Source organism: Zootoca vivipara, chromosome 2 (assembly GCF_965207765.1).
Source record: "Zootoca vivipara chromosome 2, rZooViv2.hap1.1, whole genome shotgun sequence".
Lineage (NCBI taxonomy): Eukaryota > Metazoa > Chordata > Lepidosauria > Squamata > Lacertidae > Zootoca > Zootoca vivipara.
Genome location: NC_142584.1, coordinates 84,425,898 through 84,453,327, shown reverse-complemented (window position 1 = coordinate 84,453,327; position 27,430 = coordinate 84,425,898). Strand labels below are relative to the sequence as shown.

At 47.5% G+C, this 27,430-nt stretch overlaps 2 protein-coding genes across 5 annotated transcripts in view; one reads left to right on the top strand and one right to left on the bottom strand.

Moving 5' to 3' along the window:
• The window catches only part of SLC41A3 (solute carrier family 41 member 3), a 52,518-nt gene extending 40,525 nt beyond the window's left edge, over positions 1 to 11,993 (top strand). For all 4 annotated transcript variants that reach the window (XM_035106485.3, XM_035106486.3, XM_035106487.3 and 1 more), the window contains 3 exons: positions 7,466 to 7,600; positions 8,348 to 8,496; positions 10,268 to 11,993. In XM_035106485.3, the coding sequence (XP_034962376.3) occupies positions 7,466 to 7,600; positions 8,348 to 8,496; positions 10,268 to 10,453 (470 nt within the window). In that variant the 3' untranslated portion in view covers positions 10,454 to 11,993. The remainder of the gene's footprint in view (positions 1 to 7,465; positions 7,601 to 8,347; positions 8,497 to 10,267) is intronic.
• A 7,933-nt stretch (positions 11,994 to 19,926) lies between these two features.
• LOC118080755 (carbohydrate sulfotransferase 11) overlaps positions 19,927 to 27,430 on the bottom strand; it is a 48,624-nt gene continuing 41,120 nt past the window's right edge. The window contains exon 3 of the mRNA XM_035106483.3: positions 19,927 to 24,451. Within this exon, the coding sequence (XP_034962374.2) occupies positions 23,606 to 24,451 (846 nt within the window). The 3' untranslated portion in view covers positions 19,927 to 23,605. The remainder of the gene's footprint in view (positions 24,452 to 27,430) is intronic.

Below are 27,430 nucleotides of genomic sequence, written 5' to 3'. Positions count from 1 at the left end.
CCAGCTGAACTGTTTAAAATTTTAAAAGATGATGCTGTTAAGGTGCTACACCCAATATGCCAGCAAGTTTGGAAAACTCAGCAATGGCCAGAGGATTGGAGAAGATCAGTCTACATCCCAATTCCAAAGAAGGGCAGTGCCAAAGAATGCTGCAACTACCGCACAATTGCGCTCATTTCACACGCTAGCAAGGTTATGCTTAAAATTCTACAAGGCAGGCTTAGGCAGTATGTGGACCGAGAACTCCCAGAAGTGCAAGCTGGATTTCGAAAGGGCAGAGGAACCAGAGACCAAATAGCAAACATGCGCTGGATTATGGAGAAAGCTAGAGAGTTCCAGAAAAACGTCTACTTCTGCTTCATTGACTATGCAAAAGCCTTTGACTGTGTCGACCACAGCAAACTATGGCAAGTTCTTAAAGAAATGGGAGTGCCTGATCACCTCATCTGTCTCCTGAGAAATCTCTATGTGGGACAAGAAGCTACAGTTAGAACTGGATATGGAACAACTGATTGGTTCAAAATTGGGAAAGGAGTACGACAAGGTTGTATATTGTCTCCCTGCTTATTTAACTTATATGCAGAATTCATCATGCGAAAGGCTGGACTAGATGAATCCCAAGCCGGAATTAAGATTGCTGGAAGAAATATCAACAACCTCAGATATGCAGATGACACAACCTTGATGGCAGAAAGCGAGGAGGAATTAAAGAACCTTTTAATGAGGGTGAAAGAGGAGAGCGCAAAATATGGTCTGAAGCTCAACATCAAAAAAACCAAGATCATGGCCACTGGTCCCATCACCTCCTGGCAAATAGAAGGGGAAGAAATGGAGGCAGTGAGAGATTTTACTTTCTTGGGCTCCTTGATCACTGCAGATGGTGACAGCAGTCACGAAATTAAAAGACGCCTGCTTCTTGGGAGAAAAGCAATGACAAACCTAGACAGCATCTTAAAAAGCAGAGACATCACCTTGCCGACAAAGGTCCGTATAGTTAAAGCTATGGTTTTCCCAGTAGTGATGTATGGAAGTGAGAGTTGGACCATAAAGAAGGCTGATCGCCGAAGAATTGATGCTTTTGAATTATGGTGCTGGAGGAGACTCTTGAGAGTCCCATGGACTGCAAGAAGATCAAACCTATCCATTCTTAAGGAAATCAGCCCTGAGTGCTCCCTGGAAGGACAGATCGTGAAGCTGAGGCTCCAATACTTTGGCCACCTCATGAGAAGAGAAGAATCCTTGGAAAAGACCCTGATGTTGGGAAAGATTGAGGGCACTAGGAGAAGGGGACGACAGAGGACAAGATGGTTGGACAGTGTTCTCGAAGCTACGAACATGAGTTTGACCAAACTGCGGGAGGCAGTGCAAGACAGGAGTGCCTGGCGTGCTCTGGTCCATGGGGTCACGAAGAGTCGGACACGACTAAACGACTAAACAACAACAACCTTGGGTTAAGTATGCTTCAGTTTGAGTCCTTTGACTTTAAGTACTCCGCTGATCCAGAAGTGTTTACTTCAGGGTTCTGCCATGTGCGCATGCGCAGAAGTGCTCTATCGGCGCTATTGGCACTCGGATTAAGTACTTTTTGGGGTGCAAATGGCACCCCAGAACCAATTAAGTACTTAACCCGAGGTACCACTGTACAGTACATTGATTATTGTCTTCATTTTATGGATCAATGGTCTCGTTAGACAGTAAAATCCGTGTTAAATTGCTGTTTTACGGGGTGTTTTTCATCGTCTGGAACGGATTACTGTAATCCACTTTCCATTACTTTCAATGGGAAAGTTTGCTTCAGGTTAAGTATGGACTTCTGGAACCAATTAAGTACTTAACCTGAGGTACCACTCTATTGGATTTCTAGGGTGAGATCCAATGTCAGTCATACTCAGGGTAGACCCATTGAAATGAATTGAATAGTCCTGGAATTTCCCTTTCCGCATAGCACTAGTTGTGCCGCACTGCATCATGAGATACGGAAATTAAACAAAATGGGTTTGGAACAAATGTGGTTTTAAGCTTTATTTAAATATATGGATATAAATAAGGCAAATATAAAAATGTTTCAAAGAAATAAAACACAAGAATGACGTGGACGGGATTGCTCCACTCAGGAACAGCATTCATGTGAACAGGATTTTACCAAGAACTGTTGTCTCCATCAATGCGCCCACATAGGCAGGATCAGGAAGCATTACAAGGAGTGGAAGATCCCAGACATATAAGACATTGTCAGGTTTCCACAGAACTAACCTCTATCTGCTGAACACAAAAGGTGACTTCTCCTTCCACTTCAGAAAGTTAACATTTGTCTTGCCATTTTACCAGGCCTTACATAGAGCTGATTCACTCACAGGGAACAGCCCCCCCTCATCAGGAGCAGCCCATCTCCCAGCAGTAATGAAAGCGAAGGGTCGGAAGGGGAAAGTCAGGAGACGGAGAGGGAGTGCCAGAGCTCTGGCAACATCCACGAGCCACTGCTCCTCATGCAGGAAGAGAGGGAGGGGGAAAGAGAGGATGGGACTCAGACGGACCGGAGACCTTTCCCCCCGACACCGGAATTAAGGAGGAGGAAAAAGGGGAGGAGGTTCGCTGTCCCGCGACTCTTAGGTTGGTCCAGGTCGCGAAAGGGGGCAGTTCCGGATTCTGATTCGGACTGATGAGACATGAAACCAGCAGCTCACTTCACTGTAAATAATGTGCACCAATAAAAGTTCCTGAAAGACAAGCATGTGGAGGGTCGTTACTCAAGAGTAGTCGCAAAAACCCTGACACAGTGCCTCCAGAAAAACATTGTGACAATGCTCTGCCATGCTTTGCTTTTAAAACTTAAGAGTCTTCTGCTTCTGTTTGTTTCTGAGAAGGGGGGTTGAAAGCAGCTGTTGGATTTCCAGCGCTGCAGTTGCTGCGCCAGATATGTCCTTGAGACTCATTATTGCCAAAGGTTCATAGGACAATTGCTTCATAGAATCTGAGATGGTTGAAGACATAATGTTGCTGTAAAATAGCCCCCCAAAGGGAGACCTTCACTCGGGGCTTTCTCCTTTCAATTACTCATAAGCTTATGGACTCAGCTATACAGCTGCAAATAAAACGTTTTAAGTGTGTTTTAAGCGCAACATACAATGTGACACTAGATGGCGATGGTGAGCCTTATGGAAAATTCAATGTATTTTTATAAACGCTTTTAAAAAAAAGAATTTTCAGAACGGTTTTTTACATGTGTGTAGATTCCACCTGAGTGACAGCCAGAAATTAGTAGTATTATACATTGTGCCTCAAGAGATGGCGCAGTATAGAAGGAAATGGAGTCAGGCCCTAGAGCAGGAATCTGTGTCCTTCAAGATGTTGTTGAGCTACGACTTGAGTCCCTGGCAATGGCCTGGGGGGAGTCTTAGTCCAGCTACAATTGAAGGCTTCCAGCTTCACCGTCTTTTCCCCTAGAGGCTGTTTTTAATTCAGCTTCTCTCAGTTTTAGCTTTGTTATGCTGTTCAAACACTCTGCATTGTTTACCGTCCTATCGCATTTTAATTGATTGTAATATGTTTTTCACTCTGTTTTTCTTTTCTGCTTTGAACACCTCTTCCAGGTGTTGCAGGAAGTTGCAGGATAGAAATTTTGTCGCAAGTAATAAATAAGCTAGCGTGCCGAGAGCCTGTCAGAATGCTAGGTGGCCCAAATCCAGAGGAGACTATAATTAGATTGATGGTGCTGAACTTTTAATTTTTCCTCTCATTCCATGGTTCCTTTCGTCGGAATAAAAAATTGCTGGTACCGTAATTATCACAGTTGCAGGTATACTGCAGGTGGTTTCACAGCTAAGCACTGCAGCACCTGTTAGCTGTTTGTTATAAAAGAACCTGTCTATGTACAAGAGTCAAACAAGTTGTATTACAGAGCACCTGTGTTGGGTATCTTAACTCACGGATATCCAGTACGTGATAAGGACGGAGGGAAATATTTCTCTCTCAGAACTGGAAGTATTTGGTTATGTATCTGAAGCAAGAGAAACAAAAGGAGAAGCCCTGTTACAGTTCATGCAGCAGTTTTGCAATTCCTTTTCTGGTAGTTAGAAATTTGAGGAGGCCTCTGTGCCCTGAAAGATTTACAATGTCTGCCGAGACCTCAAGGCAGTAAGAGCAGTTGCTGCAGCCCCTGTAGCTTCTTCCCATTTCTCTGTGAAAAACCACAGCAGAGATCAGGGGCCCCCAAACTATGACCCAGGGGCTGGATGTGGCCCACGCGAGCCAATTGTGTGGCGCCCGCCGACCCCCGCTCTTACTGGCGCGCCACGGCGCGGTTGCCCATCTCAGGGTCGTTGCCACGTCAGAAATAGCTTGTGCGCACGCGGGGCCGGAGGGCGGGGGAACACGCTCCCATACGCACGCGCACAAGCTATTTCTGGTGCCGTGCCGACCCGGAAGTGCACCGGAAATGACATCTGCGCATGCGCAGAAGCCATTTCCAGCGGCACATCAGAAAAAACGAGTGCCTGCACGTATGGGAGCGCGTTCCCCCACCCTCCGGCCCACTGTGCGATCGGCGCTGGAGGAACCGGCCCGAAGCCGGGTAAGTTTGGGGACCCCTGGTAGAGATTGTCTACTCAATATTGATCTAGAGTAGATTCCAATGTATAGTTAGCAGAGTAAAAACTTAAACGCGTTGCAGGATTCCCCCAAAATAAGAGTAGAGGCAATTGTATTTCCTCCAGCAGAGCTTTACTGCTACTGAAGGCAAATGAGCGTAATGGTCACAAATCCAATACATTCAGGATTGGCACTGTCCATAAGAAATCCAGTTGCAGCAGCCGTAACCTAAACTTACAAACTTATCATAAGATAATAACTTAACACTATATACGAAACACCACACCAGAAAGAGACAGACAGACAGACAGACACCCAGGCTCCTTCTGGCCTCACTATTATAGTCAGCATGGCCTTGACAGAAAGAGATAACAGAACCAGTTTAAACCAGCTGTCCTCAGCTTCTCAGAAGGAATCACCCTTCTGAGGTTATTCTTCTGCTTGCTTCTTTCACACAGAGAAGCTTCCAGAACCCTCTTGAATTAAGTATAATAATAATAATAATAATAATAATAATAATAATAATAATAATAATAATAATTTTTTATTTGTACCCCGCCCATCTGGCTGAGTCTCCCCAGCCACTCTGGGCGGCTTCCAGTCGAATATCAAAACAATACAGCAATAGTACAATTACAAAAGTCACAAACAATACATAAACCACATCAAAAAATACACAACCTAATAGAAAACAATTTCGACATAAATCAAAATCTAAAACTAAGAATACATCCTTAATACAGTTTAAAATAACATAGGTAAAAAATAACAGGGATTTAAACAAAAAAACAAAACAAAATGGAGCCCTCTCTGCCCAGCAGCAGCGGCGGCAACAGTCCTTTATAAAGCCCATCAGGCCCTGCCCTGGGCCAGGTGGTGAGTGGCAGGACTGGGGCCTCCAGGCGCTGAGCAGGGGAGTCCTCCTGGCTGGTAGCAGCAGCAGCAGTTCTTATAGGCCTTGGCCCCGCCCAGGCCAGGTGGTGAGTGGCAGGACTGGGGCCTCCAGGCGCTGAGCAGGGGAGTCCTCCTGGCTGGTAGCAGCAGCAGTTCTTAAAGGCCTTGGCCCCGCCCAGGCCAGGTGGTGAGTGGCAGGACTGGGGCCTCCAGGCGCTGAGCAGGGGAGTCCTCCTGGCTGGTAGCAGCAGCAGCAGTTCTTATAGGCCTTGACCCCGCCCAGGCCAGGTGGTGAGTGGCAGGACTGGGGCCTCCAGGCGCTGAGCAGGGGAGTCCTCCTGGCTGGTAGCAGCAGCAGCAGTTCTTATAGGCCTTGACCCCGCCCAGGCCAGGTGGTGAGTGGCAGGACTGGGGCCTCCAGGCGCTGAGCAGGGGAGTCCTCCTGGCTGGTAGCAGCAGCAGCAGTTCTTATAGGCCTTGACCCCGCCAAGGCCAGGTGGTGAGTGGCAGGACTGGGGCCTCCAGGCGCTGAGCAGGGGAGTCCTCCTGGCTGGTAGCAGCAGCAGCAGTTCTTAAAGGCCTTGGCCCCGCCCAGGCCAGGTGGTGAGTGGCAGGACTGGGGCCTCCAGGCGCTGAGCAGGGGAGTCCTCCTGGCTGGTAGCAGCAGCAGCAGTTCTTATAGGCCTTGACCCCGCCAAGGCCAGGTGGTGAGTGGCAGGACTGGGGCCTCCAGGCGCTGAGCAGGGGAGTCCTCCTGGCTGGTAGCAGCAGCAGCAGTTCTTATAGGCCTTGACCCCGCCAAGGCCAGGTGGTGAGTGGCAGGACTGGGGCCTCCAGGCGCTGAGCAGGGGAGTCCTCCTGGCTGGTAGCAGCAGCAGCAGTTCTTAAAGGCCTTGGCCCCGCCCAGGCCAGGTGGTGAGTGGCAGGACTGGGGCCTCCAGGCGCTGAGCAGGGGAGTCCTCCTGGCTGGTAGCAGCAGCAGTTCTTAAAGGCCTTGGCCCCGCCCAGGCCAGGTGGTGAGTGGCAGGACTGGGGCCTCCAGGCGCTGAGCAGGGGAGTCCTCCTGGCTGGTAGCAGCAGCAGCAGTTCTTATAGGCCTTGACCCCGCCAAGGCCAGGTGGTGAGTGGCAGGACTGGGGCCTCCAGGCGCTGAGCAGGGGAGTCCTCCTGGCTGGTAGCAGCAGCAGTTCTTATAGGCCTTGGCCCCCCCTGGGCCAGGTGGTGAGTGGCAGGACTGGGGCCTCCAGGCGCTGAGCAGGGGAATAGGAAAGATCGCTACACCAGATCAGTAATTTCTGAACTAAGAAATGCAAACTGCCAGAGATAGATGATCTTGAGAACTATGAGTTCCCCACCCTGGCTCCTCTCTCTCTTCCCCACCTCTAGCAGCTGAGCGTTGGCACTGCTGGCTGTGCTTAAAGCTCATGCAGGGCATTGTGATCTGTACAGGTGTGCTTGTGCCGGGCAGGTGGTAGAATTCTGGGGCAACACCAGTAGCAACAGAAGCAGTTCTTCTTGTACGAAGCATCCATAGCACTGATCTGGTGGTTGTGCTGTCGGTATTCTAGTGCTTCGCCGCTGATCAGGCGACAGCAGCATTTCCTGCCTCACCATCCGCTCGTGAGCAATGCTCTATAAAGCAGGCATCCCCAGACTGCGGCCCTCCAGATGTTTTGGCCTACAACTCCCATGATCCCTAGCTAACAGGACCAGTGGTCGGGAAAGATGGGAATTGTAGTCCAAAAAATCTGGGGGGCCGAAGTTTGGGGGCGCCTGCTCTAAAAGATATTGAGCTAGAGAAGGCAATATAAGCCAGTGGCAATAAGGCTGTTTGGTAGCTTATAGGGCAGACCTCTGCTTAGCTTCCAGACCTGTGGGAGTGCATGAGTATTGACTGATCGCCATCCTCCCAGTGTCTCCCAGCTATTGAGGCTTAAAGGATGTGTTCTGCTCTCTCTCTCTCTTTTTTTTTTTTGCTTTGCAGGTGTCGGCGGAAATCTGGTAGCTATCCAGGCCAGCCGCATCTCCACATTTCTGCACTTATGGAGCATGCCTGGAGTCCTACCACACAAGATGAGGCACCACTGGCCAAATCCATGTACCACCTTCTTCAGTTCAGGTAATCTGCTTTCTAGGTACTGGTGCCTAGCTACTCTAAACCCCCAGGGAGAACTCTACACGAGCCCAAATTATTGTTGTTAATAATAATAATAATAATAATAGTTGTATTTATTTGTTGCTTACTATAAAAGAAGTCCCAAAGCAATGTTCAGGGTTGTTGTTTTTCAAAAGAAGCCTTCAATATCAAGTACACATCAGAAGAGTAAAAAACACTGAAAGTGCTCGTCCGTTAGTAACAGAAAAGAGACACATCCAGCCCCACACTGCTAAAACTTGGACACCAATGGCAAACCCACCGTTCAGCCCAGACACTGAGATCCAGCGCCGAGGGCCTTCTGGCGGTTCCCTCATTGCGAGAAGTGAGGTTACAGGGAACCAGACAGAGGGCCTTCTCGGTAGTGGCACCCGTCCTGTGGAACGCCCTCCCAGCAGATGTCAAGGAAATAAACAGCTATCTGACTCTTAGAAGACATGTGAAGGCAGCCGTGTTTAGGGAAGTTTTTCATGTTTGATGTTTTATCATGTCTTTAATATTTTGTTGGGAGCCGCCCAGAGTGGCTGGGGAGACTCAGCCAGATGGGCAGGGTATAAATAATAAATTGTTATTAATTATTATTATTATTTTATTATATAGGGGCATATATAGGGGATCTCCCATTTGGGACCAGCTCCTTACTAGCAGACCATTTCGCATTCGCTCAGTATAACCAGAATTATGATGTCATTTGCCTTTTCTCCTCTGCAGGAATAAATTCAAAATCTGCTCGTGTCTTGATCCTGCTAGTGATCCCAGGGCATCTGCTGTTCATCTACACCATTCATTTCTTTCAGGCAGGCCATACGGCTCTCACCTTCACTTTTGTCTCCTTCTACCTGATGGCTGCTGTTCTACAGGTAACCAGAAACTTGGCTTCTTCTTTTAGTATAAGTTTGGGTTCTGCCATGTCAATCAGCCACTGTATGACATGTATGAATGCACCAGGGACTGACCCTGATTTTTACAAACTGCAGGCCACCATCCTCATCCCAGTCCCTTTTAGATTTCTAAATTTACAGCACCCGCTTGGAAGCCGCAGTATCTTTTTAGTGGAGATTTCTAGGGGAAACTGATTGAGATATCAGTGTAAGATGCTGCAGGGTGGCAGATTAAATCCCCCCATTTCCAGCTACAACACCTTACCCTCTTTAGGCTGCTTTCACACCTTCCCCATGTCACTAAGAAAAAATATCAGTCAAGCACCTTCCTTTTCCCATTATATTTGAATTGTTGAGTCAAAATCTCTATAATAGCTTGAAGTAAGGGGAGTTTGGGGGTGTATGCCTTTCTTCCATCCTGGAACTGATCAAGGGGGTATAGATATGTTTCACACCTGATCACCTGTCCAGGCACCGCTCAGGCTGACAGCTGTTTGGTTTGCTTTAGGAAGGTGCTGGTTTCATACCCAGGGGCTGCCATAGCCTTCATCCTGCAAAACTTGCATTTAGAGCATTTATGCACTGACTGAAGAGCAGTGCTGTGATTTTAGCCCCATCCACAACCCGGCAACAGTTTCTTGCAGCAGCCGCACATTGCCCACAATCATCTACAGAGAAATCGCTCTGTGAGCGCCTCCTTGTGTGTAGGAGTTGTGCGTGAGTGGGACACCCAGTTGCACTGGTGTCTTGGTGCTGCAGGACCTTCTGTGCTGCTGGTCTTCAGCTGGTGGGTCGGGGCCTGATTCAAAGTGGGTCACAACAGGATCACTGCCCCCATGCAGATAGATGGGGAAAGTTTGAGGGATGGGTCCCCCAAGGCATGCATGGGCTAAAAGTGGGTCTTGGGTCTGAAAAAGTTGTAGATACAGTAGTACCTCGTCTTACGAAGGCGATCCGTTCTGTGGCGCTCTTCGGAAGTTGAAGCGTCCATTTTGTGCATGCGCAAAGTGCAATTATGCGCTTTGCGCATGTGCAGACGGCGTGCGCCGCTTCTGCGCATGTGCAGAACACGCACGTGACGGAAATACTTCCGGGGTAGTGAACTTCGGAAGTCGAAACCTTCGGAAGTCGAGGCATTCGGAAGTCGAGGTACCACTGTACCTGCTCTACACACAAGTATACTGGGACTGTTCTTCAGACAACCCCATGCAACCTGTGGCCTGCTCTGCGTGCTGCACAGAAACGCCATCCCTTGTGAGTGGCACATCAGTACGGCTCCTGTGTCTTCCCTGTTGCAGCTGCCATACCTGCCCCCACCCACCCACAAACCAGTAGCAGGTTGGAAGGGCATGGCAGTCTGCAGTGACTTCGTGTTTGTCCTGAAACCAGGCCGGGTGAAGGCAATGCTGCTTCCTGCCCTGCTAGTCTGCTTCCAGAGGGAGAGGGGTGGACAGAGCACACTTCCTTTGGCCCACTTGCATTCACACTCCCCCCCCACACTTTGTGACCTCATCCTTCCACTTTAGCACGTGTGAATGTGGTGGCAAAACTGGGTGGAGGGGAGAATTTGACCCAGCCCTAAGTATTCCTGCCCTCTAGGCTCCCGTGCTCCATGGAATCTAAAGTTCCTCTGTGCCCCACTGTTGTTGCCAACTCCGGTGCCTGAGTAACAGAAGCCCTTCTGAGCAAAATGGAACTGTGGTAGATCTGCATGCTGATGACCATGTCGTTCCCTCCCCCCCGCTTACAGGTGGCAATCCTGCTGTACCTGGCTGACATTCTCGTGCGGCTGTTTTGGAGAAAGGGCTTGGATCCCGACAACTATTCCATCCCCTACCTCACTGCTCTGGGAGATGTCCTGGGCACTGGCTTCCTGGCCCTTTGCTTTCACTTGGTTTGGATCTGCAATGGGTTGAAGACCATACCAAAGCACTAAAGGGGACTTCTGCTGCAGCACTGATCTGCCCACTGTTTCAACAAGTAAAAAATAATAATAATTGCTATGGTGCTCTTGACACTGTCCAAACAGGGTATGGAGAAGAGGACGTCCAGCTCCTTAAATGGGAATGGCTTGGATATCCCTCCCCTTCCATCTCAATACCACGTAGGTGTGAAGTTTGAAAGATACCTACCAATGAAATGGCATCAACGTGGACGCAGCTTCCGAAGTGTCAGTAATGAATGGGTTGTGAAACGCTGCTCCTGTCTTCCTTCCTCTTGGTTAAGAAGTGTTCTTGAAATGGCCGAGTCCGAAAAGCCCATTGACGCTAATGGGAGGCTATCCACTGACCTCAGCGGGGTTTAGATTATGTCCTAGATGAGGATGTTTCACTGTCTTTGCCAGGCATCAGCTGGCGATCAAAGGTGACATTTTCCTGTCTGTATTTCTTCTATATGTTCCCACACCGAGCAGGGTGGGGGAGAGAGAATTATGTCCAGGGCTAGTCACACACTGCACCAAAAATATAAAAAAAACCCTGTATATCCTACACAAAGGAAACAAAAACAACAACAACTTTGCACCGCAATATTTCAGATTCTGCCTCACAATACCTCATTGCAGCATTGTGTATAGCAATTTAGGTATCTTACGTTTCTCGGTTTGCATGCTGATGCTTAATTTGAGTGTTTTGTAGAAGTTTTGAAGTGTTGACCTTGCGGTAGCAGGAGTACAGTATAAGTTAAGAAGCAGGAGAAGGTGGCCGAGGATGGGGAAAATGTAGCTGGGAGGCGTAAAATAGACAAAACTGAATACTAAAGCTTCGTATTGGTTATTTGAATGGTTTCAAACAACTCTACCCATCCATAAAATCTTGAGAGGCTGAGCAGCTTCTCATCCCACTCGCCACGGCAGTTGTCCCGTCCAAAACTGCTTTCAGGGTTTCTTCAAGAATACTCATAGATTAAATGGCCAGCTCAGCTCTGTAAATACTTCTTCAGTAATTGAGATAGTCCCTACAGTGTGTTCTGAAGGCTCATCTGAGGGTAGGGGTGAGCTTTCTGTATTCTGCATGGAAGTCACTGGCCTGAAGACCAATGTGCAGATAGTACTCAGCACCTTCTAAGAGTTCTGTGCCCATGGACTTCCTCAAATCATCTGTCCTTCCCAAGGCAGGAAAATCAGCCACGTTTATCCCTGGCACAGTGCTCTTAAAAACCCAGTGAGTTATTGCTTAAGGCTTGCAGCATGTTTGGCCTTCCAGGTGTTGTTGGGCTCCCGACTCCCATCAGCCTCAGCCAGCATGTCAGGGATGATGGTCTTTGTAGCCCAGAAACATCTGGAGGACCACAGTTTAGCCACGCCTGTCGGGAAGACCCAAGGGTGGATTTTCACCATGTCAGCATCAATGCCAAGCGTAATAGAATTATCATTCTCTCTCTCTCTCTCGTTTTTTTGTTTTGCATTTTCAAATCTCGTGAGTTTTTACGGTTTGTAGAAACACCCACCCACATGTAAAATAAAAAGTGTAAAAATGGTTCATGTTTTGAGAGTTTCATTGTGGGTCCTGGTCCAGGACTGGGACAGTATATATGGTTCAGTTCAGAGTTTATTACGGCTATAAGCCCATTAGGTATAAAAGAGTATATATGGGATATACCTGCTTCAGGTATAGATGAGGAAGCCTTCCCTTCCAAATGAAGGATATTTGTTTGGTTTCCACATTTTAGCCATGGGGAATTATGCAAGTAAAACCTCAAAGTATATGTTTGAAGACCAAGACATCCAATCCATTGTGTCTTCTGGTTAGTTCACAAATTAAAAATGAAAATAAAAAAGCAAGCAAAAGCAATAAACAGAAAACGCTATTATCTCAACAATAATGGTAGCACAAAACATAAAATCAATGAAAACAATAATGAAAAGCTAAAACTCAGTGGAGGGGGTGGGGTCAGGGCCAAAGTGTTCAAAGGAAACAGTAAATTTCAATTGTTAACCTGGAAGAGGTGTGTATATATATATATATATATATATATATATATATATATATATATATATATATATATATATATATCCTGGCATCAAAAATATCTTTATGACAAGAGTCTATGGGAAAGCATTCCACAACAGGTGCCACCAGCAAAAAAGGCCCTCTCCCTAGTATTCACATGCCTCACCTGACTAGGCAGGACTGGGAAAGTATATGGGTGGGTATCCTTCAGGTATCCTGACCCCAAACTACTTGGATCTCCCCTCCTGCAAGTCATCTTCATAACAAAATATAATGAATGAGCTCTTTCAGTGTGTGAGCAAAACATCTGCATCCCTTTGTGCACGAAGGCAGAATTACTTGGTTCCAGCTGTATTCAGCCACAAACCCAGATGTGCCGCAACTTGTGGTCCGCTGAGGAAGAATGGTTCCTTGCTCTAAAGCTGGAGTAAAGCTCCCAGTAATTGAAAGAAGGTGGTGAGAAGGCGTAATAAGTTGCACAATGCTTTATATAATCTTAAAACTTGCTTATTCCTTTTTGAAAGAATTGAGGCATGGTGCAAAGAAAAAAAGGCACCCCTAAAGCAGGCCTGGAGGGAAAAGACTCCCCCTGTAGGAGGGTGTGTGGTGGCAGTTCAAACCCTCTGCATGCTTGGTTAGCCAGTGTGATCCAACAGTTTCGCTACTTTAGGACTTCTGTGTTGTTGACAGTGCTGTGTATCGCTGCTGATGCTGCTACTACTACTACAGGATCTGCTTTTAATTTCACCGATTCCACTTCGTCACTCAAACTAGGGCTCGAACTGTTCGTTACCCTGGAGTCGTAACATGAAATTGTCCCCTTTTTAGTGGAGGGAGGGGGGAAAGAGTTTTCTCATCCAGACCTACTGCAGGGCTTGTTTCCGCCTTGGACACGGCTCAGGGAGAATATCCATCCAAGTGTCAGCTCAGCTGGGCTCTTGTACAATTCATATTCACTTGAGTGGGGCTCTTGGACAGGAGAGGTTGAAAACACATAAAAAGACGCAACTCATGTCACCCAGTGGATGATGTAGGCCAAGATGGGGAATCTGGCCCTCCAGATGCTGTTAAACTCCAAATCCCATCAGCCCAGTCAGCGGTAAGGAATGGTGTGAGTGGTGGTCTCACAACCTCTGGAGGGTCATAGGTTTTCCATCCCTGATGTAGGTCCATCTAGAGCAGGCATAGGCAAACTTGGCCCTCCAGATCAGGCATAGGCAACCTTGACTCTCCAGATGTTTTGGAACTACAACTCCCATGATCCCTAGTTAACAGGGGCAGTGGTCAGGGATCATGGGAGTTGTAGTTCCAAAACATCTGGTGACCCAAGGTTGCCTATGCCTAATCTAAAGCATAGGCTTTTAAGTGGTGGATCCTATTTCCTACTGAGAAAAAGGACCTTGAACCCCTTTTCTCAAGTACTGGTTGGCATTGCACCTGATGCCATGCTCCACCAACTCCTATTACCATGCTTCCTCTACCCAGATATTTTTTGGACAGGGAATGGTTTGTAATTTTTGATGCGGTAGACAATAACAGTCTCCATTAAAATAATGACAGCTTTTAAAAGAATAGGGCCCTCTGAAAAATTCAGTGAATGAAGCAGGGTGAATGCACAACAAAAGCCTCATCTGTCCCTGCTCCACACCCCTGGACTGCTTATCCAGGACTTTCCCTGGCTGCGGGTGGATTTTTCATTATCAGAGTCACCCTATAACAGGGGTCCCCAAACTTACCCGGCTTTGGGCCGGATGCCCGCCGCGCCGATTGCGTGGTGGGCCGGAGGGTGGGGGAGCGTGCGGCTGTGCATGCGCATGCACAAACGCTATTTCTGGCATACTCCCGACCTGGAAAGCGCCGGAAATAGCTTGTGCGAGTGTGCAGAAGCCTCCTCCGACCCGGAAGTACACCAGAAATGATGCTTGCGCATGCGCACAAGCGATTTCCGTTGCTTTTCGGAGCGGACAGGTGGACAAGGCTGTATAGTAGCACAATCCTTGAAGCATTTAATATTATAACTTTGCATTATGGGCTGGAGTTAAACTTCACCCCTTGGACTTTCCTTTGCTCTGCTTTTCAGTTTCACTTGTGTTTTCTACCTGACTAGCCATAAAGAAGCCTGTTTCTCTGCCTGCTACAAGAAGTAAGAGTTTGTTTCTTCTGCAGTTCTGATGATGTGTAGAGCAGGATTTGGTGCTTATTGCTACAAGATGAAACGAGGAGATCTTGGGGGGGGGGATCTACCCTTTAATATTTTAAAGCACTCACTATGTCATAGTAGCTATTTTTTCCTTCCTTTTCTTGAGAACTTTATGGCATACTAGAGGAACAGAAACACTGCAGAGCACATGATAGCTAGCCACCCAGGCTGCAAATCAGGAGAAATGCAGATCAGTCTCTCCCCCGACACTGTAGCATTAGCTGCCTTGAATTTCTTCTGAAAAGTAGGCAAATAAAAAAAATAAAAAAATAGTGCCTCATGCCGGTAAGCCAAGCATGGCACAAAATTTTGTAAAATGATACAAAATCACTCACTGACAAACAAACAAACACCTCTATTTGCCCAGCTATTTTCCCTGGGGGGAACCTGCTGTTCACCACTGAATCGGACCAAATGATTGTTTTCCATGGATTGCTGTTTGGTCCAATTCAGCAGCAAAGAGTGTGTTTTCTCAGGGAAACCTGCAGGGCAGATACAAAACCTCTCAGAGCCATGACTAGAAAGCATGGGGCAAGCAGAAAACCTCTCAGACCTATGCTTTCCAGGCATGGATGCACAAGCCCTCAGTTTGCAAAACACAGTATTTTAGGGCGAAGGTTAATGGTTTTACCCAACTCACTTTGGTGGGTGGTATTAGCTGTGGGCAAGGCCACATCAATACCTGCTGTGCACCTATTTGTGAAAAGTAGCCGAGACCCATCTGTTTCAGCTAACATTTTTTCCTTTTGAATTATGTGGATGTTTTGCAGGGAGGGAGCCACACCAAATTATGCCTCCTCTGAATATCCATTTGTGAAAGGAAAGGAATGGCGCTAGCTTTAGGTGGCATTCTCTGTGAAACACAAGTCTGAAACACCTGCTATAGTGCTAAGCTGTACGCCATCTTCACTTCTGTGCAACAAGGACAAACATCTAGGGCATACAGCAATGCCCCCCCTCATCCCATCCTCAAGAGAAATGGTGCAATAGGAGGAAATAAGTTTCAATAAAAGGGGATTTCAAAGGCACATATTTAAGGTTGTTTGTCTAGTAAACTTTTTTAAAAAAAATTCCTTCAGTAGCAACTAAGTTTTTATTTTGGTATGAGCTTTCGTGTGCATGCACACTTCTTCAGATACCACACGAAAGCTCATACCAAAATAAAAAACTTAGTTGGTCTTTAAGGTGCTACTGAAGGAATTTTTTTATTTTGCTTCAACTCGGACCAACACGGCTACCTACCTGTAACTAGAACTTTTTTAAAAAAATATTGCCGGGGGCCCACACATCACAATCTTTGTGTTCTCTAGTAGAGAGATGGGAACTATCTCATCACAAGGCAGATACAGTGGAACCTCGGTTTATGAACACCTCGGTTTACGAATTTTCGGTTTACGAACGCCGCGGACCCATCTGGAATGGATTAATTCACTTTCCATTATTTTCAATGGGAAAGTTCGCTTCAGTTTATGAACAGACTTCCAGAACCAATTACACCCATGCTTCGGGTTAAGTACGCTTCAGGTTGAGTACTCCGCGGACCCGTCTGGAACGGATTAATCCACTTTCCATTACTTTCAATGGGAAAGTTCGCTTCAGTTTATGAACGCTTCAGTTTAAGTACTTTGCGGACCGTCTGGAACAGATTAATCCACTTTCCATTACTTTCAATGGGAAAGTTCGCTTCAGTTTATGAACGCTTCAGTTCATGAACAGACTTCCGGAACCAATTGTGTTCATAAACCGAGGTACCACTGTACACAAAAGTCCCACAGAGAATTTCAGGGCCAAATCTCAGTGCCTTTTCTGTACATGGCAGGTTTCTGCAGATAAAACCCACCTGGCCCACTTGTGACATACGGTATTTCCAGGATCTTACTAGCTTTCATGTTCCTGCGGATCTCAGATGATCTCACATGTTCATGCTTCACGGATAAATTGCAAGGCAGCATACGACTAGCAGGACTGTGATCAAAGCATGATAGGGCTGAGGGGGGTCCTTTCTTAAAAATCACTATCTGTCTTCAGTCCATGATATTATCACTGTTGTCTCACATCCATCCTGAGAAACAAAGGAAGGTAGGAGTCCCATTATCCTTCATCTGCAATGTCTTATATACAAAGAACAGCACAAAACCTCTCACTGCCTCTGGCAAGAAAGGAAAGATTTCCCTCTCAACCAAACAACACAAGCTCTTTGCCTGTAAGTATCAAACACCCAGTTTATTAAAGAAAGCAATTCTTTCCACAATGACATTAGGTTGCAAAGAAAAATAACAGGGAAATCAATAGCTGGAACACCAAAATCATACAGTATAAATAACAATATGCAACACTTAAAGAATGTGTTAACTCGGCCTTATATCACCCATGAACAATCTTTCTCTCCATCCCAGAACAATTAGGCTCCGCCTCCCATTAGCTACCCTGCCCACTACCCTTCAAACATGGAAATGAAGTGAAGTGAGTAAAGACTATCGCTTTTTTAAGGGAGGGGGTTAGAATTGAAAGTCACCACCCCAAGCTGCTAACTCAGACTCTGTTCTGCCTCGCTCCCTGGAATTTGGAGTGGAGTCAGTACAAGATGGTAGGTAGTACTGGGTCTTCCATGACACTGTATTTGGTGCCGAGTCCATATTGGGCACAGAGACAGCAATTCCACAAAGGCACGAGCACTGTAGCAGACATGTTTAAGTAGGGTTTAAGGTTCCTCCCAGGTGGCGCTGTGGGTTAAACCACAGAGTCTAGGGCTTGCTGATCAGAAGTCGGTGGTTCGAATCCCTGCAACGGGGTGAGCTCCCATTGCTCAGTCCCAGCTCCTGCCCACCTAGCAGTTCGAAAGGACGTCAAAGTGCAAGTAGATAAATAGCGGGAAGGTAAATGGCGTTTCCGTGTGCTGCTCTGGTTCGCCAGAAGCAGCTTTGTCATGCTGGCCACATGACCTGGAAGCTGTCTGCGGACAAACGCCAGCTCCCTCGGCCTATAGAGCGAGATGAGCGCCGCAACCCCAGAGTCGGACACAACTGGACCTGATGGTCAGGGGCCCCTTTACCTTTACCTAAGGTTCCTCCTAGTAAACGTTCCATTAAGTTGACCACCAGAGGCCTCACACTTTGCTCTTTTTGACTGGATATTCCTCCCCACATTAAGAATCAATTGGCTGGGCAGGGGGTGTGGGTTGGGCCCATGTTTTTAAGGGCTGTTGTGCAGAGACTGGCCAATGGTGCCTTCTGCAATTCTCGCCAAAGTGTGAACATAGGGAGCTGTCTTATACTGAGTCAGATCATTGGTCCACCTACCTCAGTATTGTCTACACTGACTGGCAGCAGTTTTCTACGGGGCCGAGACAAGGAACCCTCCTAGCCCCACCTGGGGATTGAACATGGGACCTTCTGCATGTGAAGCAGATTCTCTATCACTGAGCTATGGGCCCTTGCAGGGAAGAGTTGTGGTTTGCTTGGGAAGTAGTGCAAACTGGAGCTGCCCCGCTCCCCTTGGCAATGACAGCAAGGCATGGCATTTTCTTTCTACATAGACTATTGCGAAAAGAGGGTTAGCTTGGACCTGCAGACTTTTCTCCATCTTGTAGCAATTGGGTCAGGGTTGGGTTGTTTTTTTAAATAAAAATCTTTGTGGGGGATAACGAAGATTTATTACTAAGTCAAAACCTTTGGCGCTATGTTGCAAAGAAATGATTAAAGCCCCTCTCCAAAAGCTCTTTGGAGGGCAGGCACACATCCTGCCACAGAGCAAGCGAGAGAAAAGTGTGGCAATTTGGTGGCAGCTTAATGATTAATGCAGCCGGGGAAGAGAGCAGATTTAAATCCGTTTTATGCAATGTTCTCTGATCTAATTGACAAAGATTGAATCCACATAAGATTATTCAGACTTTTCAGCAGACGAGGGGTGATAAATGGCCTCGCTGGTTCTGCACCAAATGCGAGAGTCAAAGAGGACGAGTGCCATCATTCAGCCCATGACGCAGAGCAAGGCGGGTGGGCGGAGAGGGTGTGGGATGAGTTCTGCACACTGCTCTGATGCACCAGGAGGGCAGCCATACCCAGGAAGAGCCAACGTGTAGAAGCAGATCTCTTAATTAACTTCAAAGACCCACATGAGGCTTAAGGTCACAGCAGCTGTGGAACTTCTGACAAAACCAAGTTTTTCTTCTTTGTAGATTGCAGGCTCTCGTAGGACAGCCAGCTGACTCCCCCGCCCCCCCGCCTGAAACAAACAATTTTTTTTTTCATTCAACAGATTCACACATGCTTCTCTTTAGAACCACAGCTGCAAGGCTCATCCATCAGCTCCTGTCACCACATCTCCATGCTGGGAAGGAAAGTTGCATCTGTTGGATTGCTGCCTGCTGCTCGCCTGTTAAAGGCACACGGATCCTTTCAGCAGTGGTGGGTGGCGCCCATTGGATCAGGGATGGGATGGGAGATCGACGGTAGGAAGAGCCGGTGGCAGGCAGAGTCCACTCATTGTTCATACTGAAACATTGGTTCAAAGTTCATACTGAAATATTTGCTAGCCAGTTCTCTCCTGCCCATTCTGTTGGCCAACCAAGTTCCTACAGAATCATGCAAGCAGGACGTGAGCAGAACAGCACTCTCCCCTCCTGCTGTTTTGGGGCTTCTTAACTTGAAATGGCATCAGAATTACCCATTTAAAAAAGCAGGAGAATGCGGAAGATAACAGACCTGCAATTGCTCCACAGAAACAGCAGCATGCATGTCAATGTACAAGAAGCGTATCACATTCAGTTTAAATGGTTGTAGTTCACCCAATCGGCCTTGACGTGTCCCCACAGCTCTATGTTGATTCTAAGTAGGTGCAACCAGTCTCAAGAGGCTTGCACTCTTGTATGGAAAGTTTGCCTACAGACAGAGAAGTCACAGGGGCATATATGACCCGGTTTTAATAATATGAAACACGCTTTTAGGGTATTGCATGACCCGATTCAGATTGTGGGGAGCAATTCCAAATGGCTACTCAACTCTCGTTTCCCCAAGCCCACTCAGAACAGTAAGGATAGCCCAGATGTTGGCAAATGGCAGCTCCCAGCTCTCCTGACCATTTGGCCATGCTGGCTGTGGCAGGCTGAAGCTGTCCACACCATCTCGAGAGCCCCAGATGGACCATCTCTTTGCCCAAGTCACCAGATCCAGGCCTGCAGCACAGCCATCCTCTTTATCAGCACAGTTAGTTAACAGAGGTGATGCATTATGTACAAAGACAAAGACAAGGGTAACGTGGTAGAGACAAAAATGCAGCTTTATTGAAGCAAAACTGTCCATTTGGACGGAACTGATTGTCTCTTCAAGTACAAATGCTCCAAAGCTAGGCAGACTGACCATGGCTTACAAGTCTCTCTCTCTCTCTCTCTCTCTCTCTCTCTCTCTCTCTCTCTCTCTCTCTCTCTCTCTCTCTCTCTCTCTCTCTCTCTCTCTCCATATCTAGGCAATATCTCTACCACTCCAAACATGTTCTTCCCCTCCAAAACCCAGGTCATCACTGAATAAGGTTTCCTACCTTCCCACTTCTAGAGTGCATTCAAGTTCTTTGGGATTTCAAAGTGCTTTGCACCAAAATAAAAATGGATATGCTGGAGGATTGGCTTGGCCCATGCAACCAAGGCAGCTTTTTGGGGGTTGGGGGTGGGAAGCAATTATCAATATGCAAACCAGTCTATGGCAAATGGTGCATTCAGTCTTAATATAATCCAATCTTAATGTAAGGCAAGTCTTCCTGGGTGTAGGATTTGTACAGAGCAGGGCACCCCTAATCAATGAACACTGTTCTCTGTCCAAACTCTTCCTGAACCAAAACCAGCTGATGAGAACACTTTTAAGGGCACCAGCTCTTTCCAAATCCACCACCCCTTCGCTCAGAATGGCACCTTGGCCCAGCTGAGGCACAACTTGCAAAAACACAACTGGGGGAGCCTCATATCCCCCAAGGCAGGGGAGGCTCCAAGTTTCAGCGTTTAGCCCTTTCATTTTCTCTGTACAAGAGTTTGGAGGTTTAAAAATGCTTTTGAATGTGTGGAGTGTGAATCAGAGGTAGGAGAATAAAGGAAGGAGCTGAGGAAAGTGCCAAGCAGAGATGGACCACTTGGGAGGAGAAATCCCCTCTTCCAATTAAAGGACACAGACATGGACACACACACACACACACACACACACACACACACACACACACACTGTTACATTCTTGTCCTAGGCCATGCATGAAAACCTGTGATCCTTCAGATATTATTGGACTACAGTTCCCATTATTCCTGACTATTGGCTATGCTGGTTTAGGCTGATGGGAGTCCAACATCAACTGGAGGGACACAGGTTGCCCATGCCTATTCTATGGGGGGGGGGAACAGTCAAGACATTACCCTAATAAGGCAATAAATAAATACTGTATTTTCCTGCATATAAGACTACTTTTTAACCCAGGAAAATCTTCTCAAAAGTCGGGGGTCGTCTTATACGCTGGGTCGTATTTCTTATACGGCGAGTATATCCCAAACTCTATATTTTAACTGGAAAAGTTGGGGGGGGTCGTCTTATACGCCCAGTCGTCTTATAGCTGGACTATACAGTATATGTAGTGAGGCTGGCATGAAGGGGAAGTGCCTTTTGTAAAAGTGTTTCCCTTAGGGAAAGTACTCCTCTTCTGTTTGAATGATTTCCCGGGAGGACTGGAAACAAAGGAGAAAGCAGTTGCCCTCTCAGGGTCAGCAAAAGAAGCACAGCTCCCACTCCAAGTACATTTCATGACTTCACCGTTTAGTAAAATCCAATTGGTTATATGGCATTGTGACCTCACAGGGGTCAATATGTGATCCCCATTTGGCTGGGAAAGCAGGAAAACCATGGCACTGAAGCAGCAAAAGAGAGGGCGGAACAAAAGAGTTATGAAGAACTATAAGCAACATTTTTAAAAGCATGGTTGAGGGTTTGGAAGAGAAGGGGCATTTTTATTTCCCACTTCCAAAAGTCCAGCTTTTGCTCTGAACATTCCAGACACCTCTAATTTACAGGGCACAGGGATTGCATTTATTCTGGAGCTGCAATTAGCAGCCCACAGCTCAGCAGCTAAATACAGAAGGCTGCCTGCCCCACCTCAGAGTTACATCCCTACATCCTCTCCTTTGTTTCAGGCTTGGAGAGTGGCTAGCTCTGAGGTGGAGGCCACTGCTAAAAATATACACTTCTTTCCCTCCTAAGAATAATGATTGGTAAAGAGGGTGCAGGCTTTCCTAGAGAGAAGATGGCAACCACCTTCCCAGGGACATTATCTCCCTCCTCTGGAAATCGCATGAGAGGACGATGGTTAACTGCAAGGGCAATCTCCCAGAAGGAGGAAACTGACTAGTCCTCCAAGGCATGTTCTACATTCTCCGCATGCCAGGAGAGGTCTATGGGGTGGGCAGGATCCCTTCTATGGAGCCAGACCTAGTGGGAAAGGCCTGGTTCACACAACATGAGAAACCAAAGGCCTGCTCTTGGTTACAACTCATAGTGAGACACAGGGCAGTATCAAGCAGGTCGGGCGCCCTGGTGCCCGACGCGCGGAGATCGCTCCTGCGCCCCTGCCCTAGTGGGCGGGCGTCACGCAGCTTCGCCGCACAGCGCCCTGGCGCCCCATGCCACCAGGACTACCCCTAGAGCCGGGCCTGGTGAGACATCACTTAGCTACAAGCTCTGGTCCAGACAGCACCTTGGCACAATGCAGGAGCAAAAATGGCTGAGGGTGGGAGAACAAAGCGGTGGCAAGCTCCTCTCTGGGAACCCAGATGCCCATATGGTCCCCCATAAGCCATATTTTGGCTTACTGGGTTGTGCGAACCAGATCAAAAAGCTCAATTATAATTCAAGGTAAGTTGCAGAGTACAGTTTCCCTCAGATTGGTAAAACAAAACATTGCTAGCCTTCTAATCCCAAGAGTGTTCCCAACTCTGTCTCCATCTCCACCCCTTTTTCACAGATTAAAGAACCTGGTTCTGGAGCTTAAATTGGTTAGGCCCATGGTGAGCTAGGCCAAGGGTAGCCTATCTTGTGCTTGTCAGATGCTTTGGACTACAACTCCCATCATCCTTGGCTGTTGGCTATGCTGGTCGGGGCTGATGGGAGTTGTCGTCCACAATATATAGAAGGTATCATGTTGGCTACTCCTGAGTTATGCACATAAAGAGAGAAAGCCGCAGCAATTCATTCATGCAATGACTGCATGTTGACTTGTATTTTTTTAAGGATTGAAGAAAGGCCTTCATTTCTGCTTTGGTTCAGGCCTTCATATGTGTGCATACCCCGCCCTACTCCAATGGACAATCTATTAAGCAGCACTGCCCCAGTGCAATGTCTAGTCATATGAATGGAATTTGCTTGGGAGTATAACTTGGTGGGCTTTGTGTGCAGAAAGTGCTCAGTCATATCCAACACTGGTTGAGAGAGAAAGAGCGAGGAGGGGGGCATGAAATAAGGCTTTGTCTCACAGAAAAATTCTAGTTCACACTAAGACATTGTTCACAATAAGACACTTTTGGCTCACGACCCCTGCTTCTTCAATCTACGAGGAGAGAGAGAGAGGCTTTGGGGGAATATTAAGCAACACATAAAATGCATATCATGTTTTATTGCTTCTCTGATTGTTCCAGGCTGATTCTCCAATCTCCTTACAAAAAAAAGGCCACAATTCCTGTGATCTCCTGGAAACAATTCTCTTTGGCTGAGAAAGGATAATCAAACAACAGCAGATTCCTTTAACTGAAATAAGGGAATGGAAGAGACAGGAACAGTGGCTGCAGTTTTGACAAACTGGAATCCCAATGGATTGACCATCAAAACAAGAGGGGAAGGGTTATCTCCTATCTTATGTTCACTGGCTGGCAGCAGAAATCAGAAAAGGCAAAGGGAGGCCCGGGTGCTTGGTCACCAACTCATCGGGTGCGCAAGTAAGTCGGGATGGAGTAGTTGAAGAGCAAGTAGTCCATTTTGTATAAATTAAATAACCTCCTTTGGTAAAAGGGGCTGATGTTCTGGAAGAACTTAGCCGTCATGTCATCGTTGGTCCTGGTGGTCTTGGAGGAGGAGGGGAACTTGACGCCTGCGTCAGCCCCAACCAGCCGCAGGATGTAATTGGAGTCCTTGGCCAATGTCTCGTACTTGCCTACCACGTCGTAGTGGATGATACAGGGGTGGCAGAGGGAGTGCACTCGCTCCCAGTGCTCATTGAAAGGCTCTTCGCGCTGAGTCTGCGGATCCAGCAAATAGTACACAAACTCCTCGAAGCGCACATCATGGCCGTGCTCCAGGGCCTCATCGCTGGGGTCCTGGCGATGCCGCCGGATTATCTTGGTCCCGTAGCGCTTGTGGAACGCCGTGTTATAGCTGCGGGTGAACTTGTTGCGGTAGGCAGAGACCAGCCGTTCCAGAGGCTCCCGCACAAAGATGAACTTGAGGTAGTTGCGCAGGCGGTAGTTGATTTCGGGGATGCTGTACTCTGAGAGGGTGTGCAGGTTGGAAGCCACATGCGCCTCGTTGGCTGGGATTTCCAGCGGGTCCTGGTACTTGCCCTGCCCGGTCAAGACCATCATGACCCGTTTCCAGTTAGTGCAAGCCACCTTGGGGACGTAGCAGTACAGCAGCCCGTGAACATCGTCAACCACCAGGTGGCGCAAGTCGTCAGGAGTGAGGAGGCGTCGCTTGCGCGTGTAACGGTTGCACACCTTGTTCAGCAGGTCCCGCCTGCGCTGGTGCGTCGCCTGCAGGGAGGACTGCTCAAACTGAGGAGACAGAAGGGGGTGGGGGGGTGTGGAAAGAGTCACTGCACACTTGGCTGGTAAAGTGCATTTGGCCAGATCCCAACCTTTTCTCCGCTCAGGGCCACAAACACCTACATGTCAAGCAGATAAAGAATTTGGAGGCCTTTCTAAGGCAGTTGTCAGAAGATCACCTGCTACTGGGACAACTTCCCTTCAAAAAAACACTGCACCTACCTCTTCACTGACTGGAACAGAGCTGGCAAAAGAGTAAGAGGAGGAAGGAGGGACAGTTTATTCCTGCATTGCAGGGCACTGGACTAGATGATCCTCAGGGTTTCTCCCAGGGGTGGGGTTCAACTATGGTGGCATTGTGGTCTAAACCACTGAGCCTCTTGGGATTGCTGATCTGAAGGTTGCCGATTCGAATCCCTGTGGCAGAGTGAGCTCCTGTTGCTCTGTCCCAACTTCTACCAACCTAGCAGTGTTCCACTGCCCTAGAAGCAGTTTAGTCGTGCTGGCCACATGACCCGGAAAGCTGTCTGTGGACAAACGCCAGCTCCTTCGGCCTGAAACGAGATGAGCACCGCAACCCCAGAGTCACCTTTGACTCGACTTAACCGTCCGGGGGGTCCTTTACCTCAACTATGTTGCTGTGATGAAAAAAGGCATTCACATTAGGCATATTTATACCCCAGAGAAGTCTGCAGCCACCAAGAAGGTGTAGCACCCTCACCTAACTGCAATTCCCTTTATTTTTTAAAGTCTGCATATTCTAACTCATTCTTATAAATCCTCACAGTTGTGCTGTTTTATCTATACACACTGTAATGTTTTTATTGTTATAGATATTTTTACTGTGTGTGTGTGTCTAAATACGTTTATAGAAACACACACTCAAACGCATGCGCGTGTACACACACACACACACATATGCTTTTTTTACATTTTTTACAGGTGGGGCATACATCCATTTTTTAAAAACAACAACAACACAACAACCCTGATATAGCTTTGTATTGTAGATGTGCCCACATGATACGAGGCTCCTTACGACCCCTTCAGAGCTTCAGGGGGGTGGGTCATTTGTGTGTATTCTCTCCCTGTACATCTGCTAATTTGTTTAGGTGATAAGTAAATGGCACAAGATTTAAAATGCCAGCCGGGTGCATTTGGAAAGGGGTGATCTAACCTGGCTGTGTGCACAAAGAATTGGAGGAGGAGGAGGAGGAGGAGGAGGAGGAGGAGGAGGAGGAGGAGGAGGAGGAGGAGGAGGAAGGTGCTGTTAAAGCGTGTCAAGTCATCACTGTTTTGGGCACAGTCTGAAGGCAAAGGAAAAGGGAGCATCAAAGCATCCTTCATGAAAGGCCTGGCTGAGTGCTCTTGGCAGGGCAAAGTTAACTCTGGGACAGGATGACGTGAGCGGAGACTGCCTTGGGCTATTCAAACATCCCAGCCTCCCTGCTCCTTATTGCGGTTCTTTCCTGTGCAAGCCATCTGTTAGGAAGGGGCCAGGTCAGGCCACTCCAAGGTCATGGTGCTGCCCCAGGGCTTGCTACTCTCAACAAGTTCAAGAACTGGATTCTTGACTTGGAGGGCATGCATGTGTGTTCCTCTTGCTTTCTTCTACACTTATCCCCACCAGTGTCTCTCCCCCCCCCACACTTTTTTAAAAGGAAACACAAGGCAACACCAATTTATGGAAGGAGTCCCCCCCTGCTTCTCTCCTTCCTATTTCGTTAAAGATAGAAAGCTCTCGTTTCGGCACGTGAACTGAAGCTGTGGGTTCAGTTGCATTTATTCCTTCGGTTGCTCCTTCCAACGTCACACAAGTTTGTTGGAGAAGTGCGACGGAGGGGTGGGAAATGCAGAAGGAGGGGGGGACAGAGGCCTGGATTTGGAAATGGGAAAGATGTGGTGTGGGGTGAAATTTTAGGCAAGAGACACTCAGGATGGTTGAATAACGGACTCTGAAATCTTGGCTTGTTAAAGGAAATGTTGGTCCAATAGGGGGAAAGACACCAGGGGAGGGGAAGGAGAGTGCTTAAAAGTATAATGTTAAGATTTTGAATAGAGAAATGATTGCATATAATAATTGAATTTTCTGGAGGGAGGAAGAAGAATGGCTGGGGAAGGAAATTTTAGATTTGTATCAAATATATTTTTATGTTCAGATAGGTGTCTGGGCAGAGAGCCACCTTTCTTCCTCTCTTTGCTCAGAAGCACCTGGTGGCGGGGGGGGGGGCTCTGAGGGGGGAGGAAGGGGTGGAGGGAAACCCAGACACAAAAATGGATCTCCTTTGGAAGGCCGCACCTCACGGGTGCCTCTTGTGGCAGGAGGGGACCCGTGTGTGTGGGGGGGTGGCACGAAGAAGGAAAAGGTCAAAGTGAATATTTTAAGGAAAAGATTTTGAATTAAGAACAGAAAATCCGCCATAATCATAGCAAGAAATTAAGAATACCAGGAAGAAGAGAATCGAGGAAGTCACGAGTACAATGTTATGATAATAAGAATTGGAGAATTTTTTAAATCCTTTGTTTGTTTGTATGTCTGTGTTGAAGGAGCAGCTGGGAGAAATCCAAACCTCAGTACTTCTCCACCCCTGGCCTCCTGGTGGCAGGGGGGGCGGGGGAGGGGGGAGGACAAACTCAGCCTTAAAATGGACCGCCTTCGACTCTCAATGCCTATGGGTCCTACTGGTGGCAGAAGTGGACTTGTGGGGGGAGGGAGAACAGAGGGACGGAGTATACATATTATGTTATGTTTTGTTTTGTTTATATTAAAATCAATAAAAATTATTATTAAAAAAAAAGTTCTGATGCCGTGCCAAAGGCCTGCTTCTGAAGATCCCCGTACGCGAAATATTCTCTGGGGGAGGGGGGAATCAGCTACACCATCCCACAGAGGGCTTAAGGCTCTGTTGGTGTGGTAAATCTTGGACATTTGTGCAGGGTGCATTCTGCATTTTGTTACACAATTAAGCAGATTCTTTGTCTTGCGCC